Here is a 13,583-nt window from a genome sequence, read left to right on the forward strand (position 1 = left end):
CCAATTTAACTCACCACGTGTCTGCGTTTGTGCTCAGAACTTCCTTGCGAAAGTATGCGTCAGTCAAAGCCTACACCGGAAGTATATTGTGCGGCTTCGAAAGCTGAAATGAGGAAATACCGTATCATCGATAAAGGAAGATAGATCTTTTCCCTCCGTATTGTGATTGCAGACACTTCGGAGTTGAGTTAATACAAATACCTCTGTCTTCTTGCACCATGCTGGTACATCTTTTTCTCTGTTGTTTTCTAATTGTTACTGCAACTACGAAAGGTAAGAAAATATGATTGCTTCATATTTCTTCTTCTGTTGCTACCATTGTCGAGGAAATTAATATGATATCTGTATTGTTAGCTGAACAAGTCATTCCTTGTCCATAAAACAGAAACTCCATCACTACGATCAATCGAGCCAGGAACAACGAGAGACAATTCGGCGTGTATGTAAATTTTTCTCAGATAACCATTCAACGACTTACTTTAAACTGATAACAGCGTTCTAGCTTGGAGCAGCTGACGCCACTGCTTGAAGAAATTTCCCGTAACTCCTATGTCATTTAAGGCGCAAGACAGTGAAGATTAATTATTCAAGTAATTCTATTCCTCATCTGCCGAGGAAACTACGTTGAAGGGTTAGGATATTTTTCAAACGTAGGACTACATTTAACCACTGATGCAAACAAACAATATTATTCGTATCTGTAGCATCAGCCCTAGTTATGGCTTCATTTGAGCGAGAAGGGAAGTAGTTATGACTAGTGCCATTAACATAACGTCGCTTCACAGCTTTTAACCCTTACGAGTGACTGGCTCCTAGTTTCTCCTTGCGTTATCGCCCTTGAATCTGATGTAAAGGTTATGAGAATAACGGAAATGATCACCAATTTAACAAGCTCTTGATTGTCACACAAATTCTCTGTGAAAAAACTATAAGAAATGTAAAGAGAACAGCGTGAAGAGTTAGGCTCAAGTGTAAAGGTTTAATACTCAAAAAATTATTTATATCAAATAGATGATCGATTACATGAGTTTCTCTTGCAAACTGTACTCTGCAAAAATACTCTGAAAAGTATTAACGAAGTTATTTAAATTTTTGTTATCGTAAGTATCCTAAATTGAGTAAAGAGGGAGATAACAAATAACATGCAGGACACGTTCATCTGCGCTCTTGACTTGTTTGAGGTCAAAATGGTTAGATATTTGTCTCGGAGCATAATAAGGAAAAAATAATTCAATATATGTAACAATGAAGCCGAAATCCAGTCATTTTGACATGATAAGCTTTGGCGGTGAAAAGTTCTCTTGGTTGAAAGAAAAAGCCCCCTGAGATAGTTTTCCTTTTTTGTGTCCGTCCACGAATAATGTGTCCGTCCAGTATAATTTGTAAGCCGATTAGAGTTGTGTAATAAAACTTTCGTACGCGATGAGTTGTCCCAAATAGAATGCTGGTATTCAGAGCTGTCGGAGTTCAGTACATCTGACGTTCAAATACATCATTATACAGCTGGGTTCGTTTAGTAACTTTGAATATTTATATCTATGAATGAATTCTTTTTAGACTCGGCGCCAAGAAGTTTCTGTTGTCTCCCTAAGTTCACAGGACCGTGCAGGGCCGCTTTTATGCATTACTACTACGACAAAGTCACTAAAAAGTGCAAGACATTTACCTACGGCGGATGCATGAACAATGGAAACAACTTTAGAACCATTGAAGAATGTCAGAACACTTGCCGTGAAACAAACTGCCCGTTAACCGAATAGTTTCCGGTAAGCGACAATTTTGTTATGAATTCGTTCCGTGTTAATGATGCGAGGTCACGCAACATTAAACTAAACATAACTGACACTAAATACAACGCTCATTTTTTTTTTTTTTTTTTAACATTTCTGATGAGCCTTTATCAAGACGTATATTCCTGTTCAGCACTGGTATATTTTATAGTCCTCTTAACCCTAACTAAATCTAGAAATTCATTTTCGTCTCAGGTACTAAGGGTTTCCCTATGAAGATTTAGAAGGAGACGGACAAGTTCCGTCACATTCACATTGGATGGATTTTTAGAAAAATAACTCGGAAAAACCTTACTTGAAGTTGCTGATTCCATTAACAGATACGATGAGGAATGTAGCAATCATTTCTGTACACTAATGCATTGATTATTATATATTTACAAAATTATCATTTCTATAAAGTACCTAAATCAGATGTAATTAAAACTCATTTTATATCATTTGTAAAATTAGCGTACCTTGTTTCTTTTACATTTCTCAATGAATGACACAAATATTTGGAAAGTGTGAGTTTGAGACAACTGCCTCACGATGCCTTCAAGATATTGCTCTGCCATTCCTACGCACTTTGGTCCGTGGCTAGTTCACAAATGCGCCCGAAAATAGATTTCTGTCCTTGTTTGATTCTGAGTGTACACAAATGTCTTCTGCTGAAGTTCTTGTCTGTGGTTGCTTCTTTCATGATGCTGTTTCCATATCTTTGTTTTACGCAAAACTCTGCAACACTAGTATTGACAAATGGTAATGAATTATTACAAAAACGAAATTTGTGAAAGTACATTTAAAGGCGGGAGCGGAAAATGGAAAGCGTCTGACTGATGAGAATTGTCAAAGCATAAAATGACACTATGTTTGATGCTTCTTCGTCAGAAAAAAGACCAGGAGCCATCGGATAAAGGAATACAAACAGAACACAGGAAATGAAGTCAGTTTGTGAGCTCAGTGAGACTTTTAGTCATCCTTCCACTCTAGGTGGTAGTGCAGATAAAAAATAAAAACAAGAGTTTAATGCTTCACACGTGACTCCCAGAAGTGATTGGCACGTAACTTCTCCCAATAACATCCATACATTATCCAGAAAACAAGTAATGAGAATACACAAACATCAGCTATCTTGATCTAAAACCAAATTTTTGTAACTTGTTTAAAAGGAAATGTTTAGCAGCTGAAGGAGAGAATCAAAATAAGATCTTCAGAGTAAACAAGTAGTCTATCAAAACATTTGTGACACTTTCCCTCTCTGCCCATCCCTTCCCCCCATGATATAATTATCCTGTACCTTTTAAGTGTTTTCCTCCATTCTAATGGCCACTGAGACATCATCTCTGTCATGACCAAGAAAAAGACAAATGAATATTGCATATGTGAGTTGATGACGAAGAGATATCTTAACAAGCCACTCTCCATCAACACCACTCTCCATCAACACCACTCTCCATCAAAGAGAATAAACTGGTACCTGCAAACTGTCAGGGAGACTTAACAATAAGACGGGAGTTGTTTGTGTTCGACTATCATCCCATCTAGGTAGAGTAAATGCCGTCATAGTTGTTTAGATTCTACACAAATAAGGGATAAGAACCAGCAATAACCTCTTAATTAAGTAATCTACCCTAATAAAGCTTGTATTATTTACCATAACTTATAGATTGTTCGGATTCTTCTTGACCATCATGCCCATTATTGTCATTGTCATCATCGTCGTTATTGTCATTGTCATCATCATCATCATCATCATCATCATCATCATCCTCCTCCGCATCATCATCATCATCTTCCTCATTGCCATCATCATCATCATCATCATCATCATCATCATCCTCCGCATCATCATCATCTTCCTCATTGCCATCATCATCATCATCATCATCATCATCCTCCTCCGCATCATCATCATCATCTTCCTCATTGCCATCATCATCATCATCATCATCATCATCATCATCATCATCATCGTCATCATTTCCATTGTCATCACAATTTCTGCTACAATTGTCCTCATCAGTATGATTTTCATCATTAACATGATCCCCACTGATATCACTGCTGCCACTAGCCTTGCAATCCTCACCACTTAAGATCTTCTCTTTTCCTATACATTCCAAGTCTGAAGCTTCATCTCTCTCAACAATACATTTTCCAGGGTCTGAAGTACTCTTCACATCAATAAAAGTGTCACATTTGGACCTTTTATTTAATCCATTTTGACTTTCAATTTTGTTTCTTTCTAAACTACCATCATCAGTTTGTATGTTTAAGTTACAACAATCTTTAGTGCTGATTACCACACTCTCCATGGATTCTGCATTTCCATAGCCAGTTATTTTAAATTTCTTCTGTTTCATTTGTGAGTTCTTTTCATCTATTTTCCTTTTCTTTCTCCCTTTCTTACATTCTGCTTTAAAAACAAGCTCCAAGAATCTCCAGCATGTATCCTTTTTAGTTTCATCATCAATTTGATCCAGGACATGTCCAATATCGTCAAATTCTTCACTTCTCTCATGCTTGACTTGTTCTTCTAATAGCTGTTTGAACTTCTCTTCAGTCAAATGAAGGATCTTCAACCAAACATGTTAAAAAATTTGAGAAATGTTAAAACAGGTAATACATAATAGTGCCCTGTACATAACAACAAAAGAGTATTTGATCATGTAGTGTGATTTCCTAAGTAAGTGTAATCATGAGAAGGACTGTAGTCAGTAGTCATGACTGATGTTTCAACAACCTGCGTGGAAGTCATCATCAGAGTCAAATGAACAGTTGTTGTCTGTCCAGTGTATTTGTCAGTCCAGTCTGATTCATGTAAACTGATTGAACAGTTTAGCTGTGATGTTATTGGCTGTAAGACTCAAGTGGCATACGTTGGTCATGATTGGTCAGAGTTTATCATATACAGAACAATTATCTTTCCTCCTGATCACTAATTAGGTAAAGCATTTGGATTTCTCACTCTCAGTGTGGCGTACAAATCTGGACCAAAGTGTGAACAACCCTCTCGTCCAAAGAGGAACAAGTCATCCTTGGTAGCCACACCCTGCCAAAATAAGAAGCTGTGATGTCATAACAATGGAATTTTAAAACAAACACCACAGAGCTACAAATGATAGATGACATTTCTGCAGAGGGAGATAATCCATATAGAGAGGTGGAAAAGGTCCCTTTACAATTTCACCGAGCATGATCTTGATGAAACAACTTGAATAGATTACAAGATTGAATATTTTTCCAAACTAATTTTATGCTGCACTAGCAATATCATCACAACTGAAACATGAGGGGGCTAAGGTTTTTTAACTCCCCACCCCCCCCCCCCTCATCCCAGTGCTTTGACGCCAATTATTTATTGGATGTAATTAAATTCCTCAGGGTGTTGATGCCATGAGAGACGGGTCCTAATAAAATTGCTTACTGTTTCTTCCATGAACTCAAGCTTAGAGTGAAAGATTCCTTTCTCCTGTTGAGATTGACTGTCCTTCATTGCCCCAATAAATGCACTGATGGGTATCTCTACCTTTAAAATAAAACATACCAGTAATTATCTCAAGATCATTCCTCTCACAATGTAACAGTGAATATCAAATGAATGTCTCACCATGTCATATGGATTTGGTAATTCTTCCTCCACAAATCCATAGGACTGCAACAGGTGACAGTTGGCAAGCTTACCATAAGTATTAAAAATTTCCTGTCCCTGAAATAAGACACACAAGGAGACTTATTGCAGAATTGTCACACAGTAGTGGCTACGAAGTTGACTTGAAGCGTGGGGAAGTACTCCCTTACAAAGGGATTTCTAGTAATGTTCAGCATCTCCACCCTTTGAGCCTTAAGAGTGATTAGCATCCAATTTCTCCTTACAATATCACCACTGAATCTCACATAGAGGCCACAAGAATGCAGGAAATGATCACCAACTTAAGAAGCTCTTAATTGTAACCAAATTCTCCTTGTCAGCATCTTAGAGATGTACAGAGCAGAGTATGGAAAATATGCAAATTGCTCTTAGGGTTAAGCTCAATTTCACAAACAAACACCAACCACAAAGTGCCACAAACACAGTTTAAATTCACTGACACTGATTTTACCTTTAGAATATCTTCTGTTGCCACCATTGTCAAGGTTTCAGAACCAAACTCCAAGTGAGCATTATTGTTGCTTATATGATTAAGTATGTCTGCCATTGGAACCATGGCAGGAGCTGCGTTATTATCCTCCTCATCATCATCGTCATCATCATCATCATCACCATCGTCATCATCATCATCAGGGCTCGACTTTTGTTCACTGAAACTGTAGGCCATGACAAATGCTGCCATATGTTTATACAGAGAAAGAGTATGACAGGACTCGCTATAACCAAAAAGGAAATGAATTACATTGTTTAATTTTTTAGTGAAACACACCATGACAATTTTCTTAAAATGGGAAAAGGGTTTCAAATTCACCACCTTCCCCTCTCCTTTACAACACAGTCAGCAATCTTTGATAATTTTGATGCCTGCTTCATACAAAACCTTGTATATTGCCTCAAGGTACTTTAAGCTTATTAGTCTTGACCAAAAACAAGCAGGGTTTTATATGCAGATGGAAAGGGGTGAAGCCCAAAAAAACAGGGGGGAGGGGGGTGAAAGAGAGGAAAGAAAAGTAAATGGTGGCTTCATGTGGGTCAAGCTCCACTGATTGGTTCCATTCCTCATAAGAACTCAGACTTTGTTTTGTTTCACTCATCCGTGCAAAATAAAAATTGACACCTTTCTTCAATTTTTTTTTTACTGCAACTACAGTTCCAAGCTTTATACCTGAAATACTGTGGATACTTCTTAATAAAAGGCAAAGCTGTGGTATTGTATTCCTCCTCAATGCCCTGCACATCATTTTCAACATCCTCCTCAATCCCAGTCCCTTGCAGTTCTCTTTTTCTCTCTTCTACCTCCCAAAACATAGGTTGGTCCAGGACTGTCACATCGGGCACCAGGTTTAAATATGGTTTCCAGTGAGATGTTGGATTAGTGTACTCATACATGAGTGTCAGGAGAAGAGGAGCCCAGTCAGACCTGCAGGATGTTATTGGGTAATTCATATTAAGTAATTAAAGTAGAAGCAGCCCTGCTGAGTGGTGAGACTGTCGGATCATTTACATTTATTTAACAACTCATACATACATACATACATACATACATATAATTTTTGTTAAGGCAGGTCGGTTTGTGGCAACCCAAAGGCTGGTGTGGACCTGCCAGGAACTAAAAAGGAACTACTTAAATATATGGACAATTCTAAGGAAAAAGTAAAGAAATTTCAAGGACTTAAAAGTATAAAAAATCCGTTTGCTTTGATGTTATCACACAGGCCTCCTTTTCGAATTGAATGCGATCTAATGTCCTTGATAAAACCAAATTATCTTGTAGTACCCCAACCAATGCAACATCACAGTTTCTTTAGAAACTTACCCCCTATCTTAACATCATGTTTGACTCAGATTATTTCTTTAAGGTTTTTGATTGCATGCTGTTATTCAGCATCGTGAAGTGGGCCACATGGGTAGTTGTATTGATGACAGATTTAATTATCCAAAGTCACACCAACAATCTCATTTTTGGTATTCTCTTTCTCTCTCCTTCCTTCACTACATCACCCTACTGAATCAACAAGACACAAGATGATCCAACTTCTCCCCCACCACCACAAAAAAAATAATAAATAACAAATAATAATAATAATAAAAACAATAATAATAACACACCCTACGTTATTCTCACTAACATTAGGTGAAATGTTCATTACCCTCTTTCTGATTTAAATTCGTCCTCTTCAAAAAGCTTTTCAAAAATCTTGGAGATGGATGAAGTTTTCGGCTGCAAAACAAGTGACCGTGGAATTTGAAACAAGCACTCTCCCTCATCAATATCTTCCACAGCTATCATGCCATAACGATGACATGACCCTTTCAGTGCAACCTTCACCTGGAGGCAAAAAAAAAAAATTAAGAAACAGCGGCCCTAATTCTCTGCACTGTTTCCTTTCATCTTCTATAATTCTAAATCTGATCACAAGAAATCTGATAGCAAAAAAGCCAATGGCCCAGATAAATTGCCTACTACTCTACTTAAGATAACTGCATCAGAAATAGCTGAAGTTGTTTCTTTCCTTTTCACTCAGTCATATGAGTCAGGTCAACTCCCCAATGACTGGAAAAATGCTTATGTAGTACCAGTTTTTAAGAAAGGTGACAAACATGACCCGTGTAATTATAGACCTGTTTCCCTTACTGCTGCATTATGTAAGATCATGGAACATATTATTTATAGGCACATTATGCACCATCTTGAGGACAATGACATCTTATTTGCGAACCAACATGGATTTCGAAAAGATCATTAATGTGAATCTCAATTGATTCTGACTGTTGAAGACCTGGCCAAGAACTTAGATCATGGAGATCAAATGGATATGATCATTCTGAATTTCAGTAAAGCCTTTGACAAAGTTCCCCATCAACGCCTCATCAGAAAATTGCAGTTTTATGGCATTCAGGGAAGCACCCTTACTTGGATTAAATCTTGGCTCACTAGTAGATCTCAAAGTGTCATAATTGATGGCATGAGTTCAAAATCTGTTGATGAGACTTCAGGGGTACCTCAAGGCACGGTACTTGGTCCATTAATGTTTTTATTATTCATTAATGATGTGCAAAATGGGCTAGGATGTACACTAAGATTGTTTGCTGATGATGCTTTATTGTATCATAAAATCACTCATCATGAAGACACCTTGGCTTTACAGCAAAACCTAGACAAGCTAGGCCAATGGGCTAATAGGTGGCAGATGCTATTCAATCCTTCTAAATGCTACAAAATGTCTGTTTTCCGTAGTAGATCCCCAGTTGTTAAAGACTACACTCTTTACAACCAAACCCTGGTATCTGTTCGACAACATCATTATTTAGGTGTTTTGCTGTCTAGTGATCTGCGGTGGAACACTCATGTGGACAAGATTGCTAAAAAGGGAACTCTTCACTTTCGTTTGTCAAAAGGAACTTGTATGCCTGCTCTGAAGAAACTAAACGTGCAGCTTATGTATCACTTGTCAGGCCACATTTAGAGTATGCGTCTGCAGTATGGGATCCTTATAGACAGAATCAAGTGGAGAAACTAGAAGCTATCCAAAGTCGCGCAGTGAGATTTATTAAACATGATTATAGTTATAACACCAGCGTGTCCAATTTGAAGAAATCCCTATCTTTGCATTTACTAAGCAAGAGAAGAAAATCCCATCATTAACAAATTTTCCATAAATCTGTGAACAATAGTATTGCTTTGCCTATCCCGTCTTATTATCAATTGTCTATTAGGAAAACTAGAAATTACTCGACGAATTCATTTATTCAACCACCTGTACATCATAATTACTACAAGTATGGTTTCTTTCCGAGAACTATAAGGGACTGGAACTGTTTATCACCTGGAACTAGAACACTTAGTTATTCAGCTTTTTGCAGTACAAAATTTTTCTAAGTTTTTATTTTTTAAGCATAGCTATATTGTTAATTACATATTTTATTTATTTATTTATTTATTATTTTTATTAGCTGTGTTTATATTTTTATTCTTTTATCTCTTCTTGATGTGTAATAGCGTTGAAGAGTAATAAAGTAGATGTAGATGTATTTGTGCGTAAACAGCTGATTTTGGCTAACATGTTAATATCTACCAACTTTTTCTTTTAGACAAGAATGGATGGGGGACTTTAATACGAGAAATGCTAGTTTCAATGTTTTAACCAACCTTTTCACTTAATTTAAGGTCGTTTCGTTCACACCAGGACAAAAAATCAGCCAAGAAGTGGTCTGTTTCTTCTGTTAATTCGTTCGCCATTTTGAAAACATGCCCCACGTGTAAACTGGAAAGACTAGGTCCAAGCTAAGCACACTCTCACCAGAGTAGGGTAAAATTATACTTTTTTTTCACGGCGTAAAACAGTTTGAGTTTCTTTTTTACTCAAAAGGTAGAATACTATGAGATGTTTTTTTTAAATTCAACTATCCAAGTGTGGAACCATACTTTGAATCGGAGCCAACTCTTTCAATTCAAAAGTTTTTAAGCCCACCCTAGACAGTACTTATTCGTCAAGGCACAATCCAACATGGCGGACGAACCATCCTGCGAATAGTATGTCACTTCTTGGACTTGTTCCGGATTATGGCAGCGATTCCAGCAGTTCCTCTGAATCTGATGAGGAAGAAAGTAAAGTAAGCGAATCTGGTAGAAGTATCAATGAACAAAATTCCGGCAACAAGGAAGGAAAAGCTCAAATACCACTTCCATTGCCATCGTTCGATGTTAGTACAGATATTTGTTCCTCTAGATCGCTATCTGCGTCTAAGGAACTCAACCAGCGAGCTTACCAAACATCTTCAGTATTCTTTAACCCTTTCCTTGCTGAAGAGAAAAAGAGACTCTCAGTTTTGGAGAAACATGTACAACTTTCGGAAGGAAAATCTGAAAAAGACGAACAGAAATCGAAAAAGATTTGTTTTAAGTTTCAGAAGGGACGTTGCCGAATGGGAGACCGTTGTAAGTTTTCTCATGGCATCGGTTCAGGATCACTTAATCCTGAAACTGAACAACCCAGAGAGCCGAGTTTAGCTGCAACTATTTCAACCACAGAAACACGATACGAACCAGACGAAGACGAAGAAAGATGGGAACCTACGAAGAAGAAACGAAAATCTGGAGTAACCGACTCACTTATTCCACCGAAGCGAGCTTTAGCATCCTTCGAGAAACAAAAGCGTGATGACAAACCATGGACACCATCATTGTAGTACTGTATATGCTGCTAAGGTTGTGCGGTGTAAGAATCGTTTGGGCTGTAGCTAAAACAGTTTTCACAATAAATTAGATGTAACAGAAACTAATGACTGGTTTAGCTTATAGTTAAACTCTAGTAGTCGATTTGCGGTTTTGGACACAACTGGCCCATTTTGGATTTCCGACACTAGTGACTGATTTGCTATTTTGGACACTAGTGACCGATTTGTGACTTTCGACACTAGTGGCTCATTTGGGTTCTGTCCTGTTGTACCGGTTCACAAGGGAATTACCATTGTTCTTTCTTTGTTTAGGAGTTATTGGTTAGCTGTTGTGTATTGTTCGGTCTTTTGTATCGGCTCTTGTGAACCGGTACACGAGGACAGAACCCTCATTTGCGATTTTTAACACTAGTGGCCAATTTGAGATTTTAGAAACTAGCCGCCGATTTTAGATTTTGGACACTAGAGGCCGATTTTGGACTTTAGACACTAGTGATCGAACAGCCATTTTGGACACAAATGGCTGTTTAGCGATTTTGGTCACTAGTGACCGTTTTTGGATTTTCGAAACTAGTGGCCATTTGGCTATTTTGGCTGCTACTGGCATTTTTGCAATTTTGGCCACTAGTGGCCGTTTGGGGAGTATGGCCACCACTGGCCGTTTGGCGATTTTGGCCACTAGTGGCCGTTTTGCAATTTTGGCCAAACGGCGACTAGTGGACAACATCACCAAACGGCCACCAGTGGACAAAATCCCCAAACGGCCAATAGTGGACAAAATCGCCACACGACCACTAGTGCAAAAAATCGCCAAACGGCCAGTAGTGGACAAAATCCCCAAACGGCCACTACTGGACAAAATCGCCCAACGGCCCCTAGTGGACAAAATCCCCAAACGGCCACTAGTGGACAACAACGCCAAACGGCCACAAGTGGACAAAATCCCTAAACGGCCACTAGTGCAAAAAATCGCCAAACGGCCAGTAGTGGAAAAAATCCCCAAACGTCCACTACCGGACAAAATCGCCAAACGGCCACTAGTGGACAAAATTCCAAATCGGCCACTAGTGGACAAAATCGCCAAACGGCCACTAGTGCAAAAAAATCGCCAAACGGCCAGTAGTGGACAAAATCCCCAAACGGCCACTACTAGACAAAATCGCCAAACGGCCACTAGTGGACAAAATCACCAAACGGCCACTAGTGGACAAAATTCCAAAACGGCCACTAGTGCAAAAAAATCGCCAAACGGCCAGCAGTGGACAAAATCCCCAAACGGCCACTACTAGACAAAATCGCCAAACGGCCACTAGTGGACAAAATCGCCAAACGGCCACTAGTGGACAAAATCACCAAACTGCTACTAGTAGACAAAATCCCTAAATGGCCACTGGTGGACAAAATCGCCAAACGACCGCTAGTGGACAAAATCACTAGACCGCCACTAGTGGAAAAAATCCCCAAACGGGCAATGGTGGACAAAATCGCCAAACGGCCACTAGTGGACTAAGTCGGGAAACGGCCACTAGTGGACAAAGTCGCGAAACGGCCACTAGTGGACAAGATCCCCAAACGGCCACTAGTGGAATTAGTATTGAGAATAAGTTGCGTTTTGATAATTATAATTTATCTTGCAGGATTATAATTCTCCATAGGACTCTACTTAGCAAAGTTAACTCCAAATCTGTCTGTATAAAAGGCGCTTTCAGACTTTCTTAATTGTATTGTACAAGAGCTTGTTTTTTACCTGCTATCCAGGCTATCTAAGGAATATCTTTAGTTTCCGGTCTGTATCTTATAGTCTACGCGGAAATTATATTTTGTCCACTCTACCGCCTACAAAAACTACTATTTATGGTCTTCACTCCTTTTCACATATGGCTTCAAAACTATGGAACTCTCTTCCGGATTGTTTTAGAACGTCTGACTTTCCTGATTTCAAGCGCAAGATTCTACAGTATGACTCTTTTCACATAGTTAAATTTTAGAATTTTATTTTACATTTTAGTAGTATTTAGAATTATACTTGTAACTCGAAGATACTAGCTCATCTTTAGCTACTCTAAATTCGAGGTTAAATAAAGTATATGTATGTATGTATGTGGCCGTTTGGGGATTTTGTCCACCAGTGGCCGTTTGGCGATTTTGTCCACTAGTGGCTGTTTGAAGATTTTCGCTAGTAGTGGCCGTTTGGTGATTTTGTTCACTAGTGGCCATTTGGCGATTTTGTCCACTAGTGGCCGTTTGGGGATTTTGTCCACTGGAGGCCGTTTGGCGATTTTGTCCACTACTGGCCGTTTGGGGATTTTGTCCACTAGTGGCCGTTTGGCGATTTTGGCCATTAGTGGCCGTTTGTCGATCCTGGCCGCTAGTGGCTGTTTTGCGATTTTGCCACTGGTGACTGTTTTGGGATTTAGGCCACTAGGGGTCGTTTGGGGATTTTGGCCACTTGCGGTCGTTTGGCGATTTTGCCGGCCACTAGTGGCCGTTTGGCGATTTTGGTTATTAGTGGCCGTTTGGCAATTTTGACCACTAGTGGCCGTTTGAAGATTTTGGGCACCAGTTGCTGTTTGGCGATTTTAGCCACTAGTGGCCATTTGGGCATTTTGGCGATTTTGGCCACAAATGGTCGTTTGGGGAGTTTGGCCACTTGCAGCGTTTGGAGAACTTGGCCAGTAGGGGCAGTACGGGATTTTTGCCTTCAGTGGTGGTTTTGGGAAATTTGGCCACTAGTGGCCGGTTGTGATTTTGGACTGAGTGTTAATGTTAAAGTTTTTTGTAGGCGCCTTTGAACAGTAGGATACTGGCGCGGTATAAATCTTTTATTATTATTATTATTATTATTATTATTATTGTTAAAGAAAGGGAGAAAAAGAGGCAGGTGTTGAAGCTAAAATAAGAATTGGGTATGAAGTTCTCAAGGAGGGAGGGTCTAGACGATGCTTCTATGAACTAAGCAGGGAAAGCGGAGCCAGGGGCCC

The 13,583-nt window shown here is 39.0% G+C and overlaps 3 protein-coding genes across 3 annotated transcripts; 2 read left to right on the forward strand and 1 right to left on the reverse strand.

The window, feature by feature from the left end:
* The first annotated feature begins 70 nt into the window (after window positions 1–70).
* On the forward strand, window positions 71–2,806 carry LOC148718232 (mambaquaretin-4-like). Its single transcript, XM_088742503.1, has 4 exons — window positions 71–273; window positions 386–439; window positions 1,558–1,766; window positions 1,986–2,806. The coding sequence occupies exons 1-3, from the start codon at window positions 219–221 to the stop codon at window positions 1,758–1,760; spliced, it is 312 nt and encodes a 103-aa protein (XP_088598629.1). The 5' UTR covers window positions 71–218; the 3' UTR covers window positions 1,761–1,766; window positions 1,986–2,806.
* On the reverse strand, window positions 960–9,799 carry LOC111330070 (N-lysine methyltransferase SETD6). The gene is made up of 10 exons (XM_088742491.1): window positions 9,575–9,799; window positions 7,575–7,753; window positions 6,590–6,844; window positions 5,876–6,140; window positions 5,383–5,481; window positions 5,200–5,301; window positions 4,741–4,824; window positions 3,427–4,348; window positions 3,070–3,115; window positions 960–2,515 (listed from the first exon to the last, which is right to left on the reverse strand). Exons 1-10 carry the CDS (start codon window positions 9,662–9,664, stop codon window positions 2,350–2,352), a joined length of 2,208 nt encoding a protein of 735 aa, XP_088598617.1. The 5' UTR covers window positions 9,665–9,799; the 3' UTR covers window positions 960–2,349.
* Window positions 9,800–9,821: 22 nt separating this feature from the next.
* On the forward strand, window positions 9,822–10,703 carry LOC111330108 (uncharacterized). Its single transcript, XM_022934906.2, has one exon. The coding sequence runs from the start codon at window positions 9,961–9,963 to the stop codon at window positions 10,612–10,614; it is 654 nt and encodes a 217-aa protein (XP_022790641.2). The 5' UTR covers window positions 9,822–9,960; the 3' UTR covers window positions 10,615–10,703.
* The last annotated feature ends 2,880 nt before the right edge of the window (window positions 10,704–13,583 follow it).

This window comes from Stylophora pistillata, chromosome 13, assembly GCF_964205215.1.
Source record: "Stylophora pistillata chromosome 13, jaStyPist1.2, whole genome shotgun sequence".
NCBI classification, from domain to species: Eukaryota; Metazoa; Cnidaria; class Anthozoa; order Scleractinia; family Pocilloporidae; genus Stylophora; species Stylophora pistillata.

Excerpts from the sequence above, each read along its gene's own strand:
- LOC148718232 (XM_088742503.1), top strand. The coding sequence starts at position 219 with ATGCTGGTACATCTTTTTCTCTGTTGTTTTCTAATTGTTACTGCAACT. Across the intron at positions 274-385 it reads TGTTACTGCAACTACGAAAG|AAACTCCATCACTACGATCA; the intron begins GTAAGAAAATAT and ends TCCATAAAACAG. Across the intron at positions 440-1,557 it reads AACGAGAGACAATTCGGCGT|ACTCGGCGCCAAGAAGTTTC; the intron begins GTATGTAAATTT and ends AATTCTTTTTAG.
- LOC111330070 (XM_088742491.1), bottom strand. The coding sequence starts at position 9,664 with ATGGCGAACGAATTAACAGAAGAAACAGACCACTTCTTGGCTGATTTT. Across the intron at positions 7,754-9,574 it reads ACCTTAAATTAAGTGAAAAG|GTGAAGGTTGCACTGAAAGG; the intron begins GTTGGTTAAAAC and ends TTTTGCCTCCAG. Across the intron at positions 4,349-4,740 it reads ATTTGTACGCCACACTGAGA|ATCCTTCATTTGACTGAAGA; the intron begins GTGAGAAATCCA and ends GTTTGGTTGAAG.
- LOC111330108 (XM_022934906.2), top strand. The coding sequence starts at position 9,961 with ATGTCACTTCTTGGACTTGTTCCGGATTATGGCAGCGATTCCAGCAGT.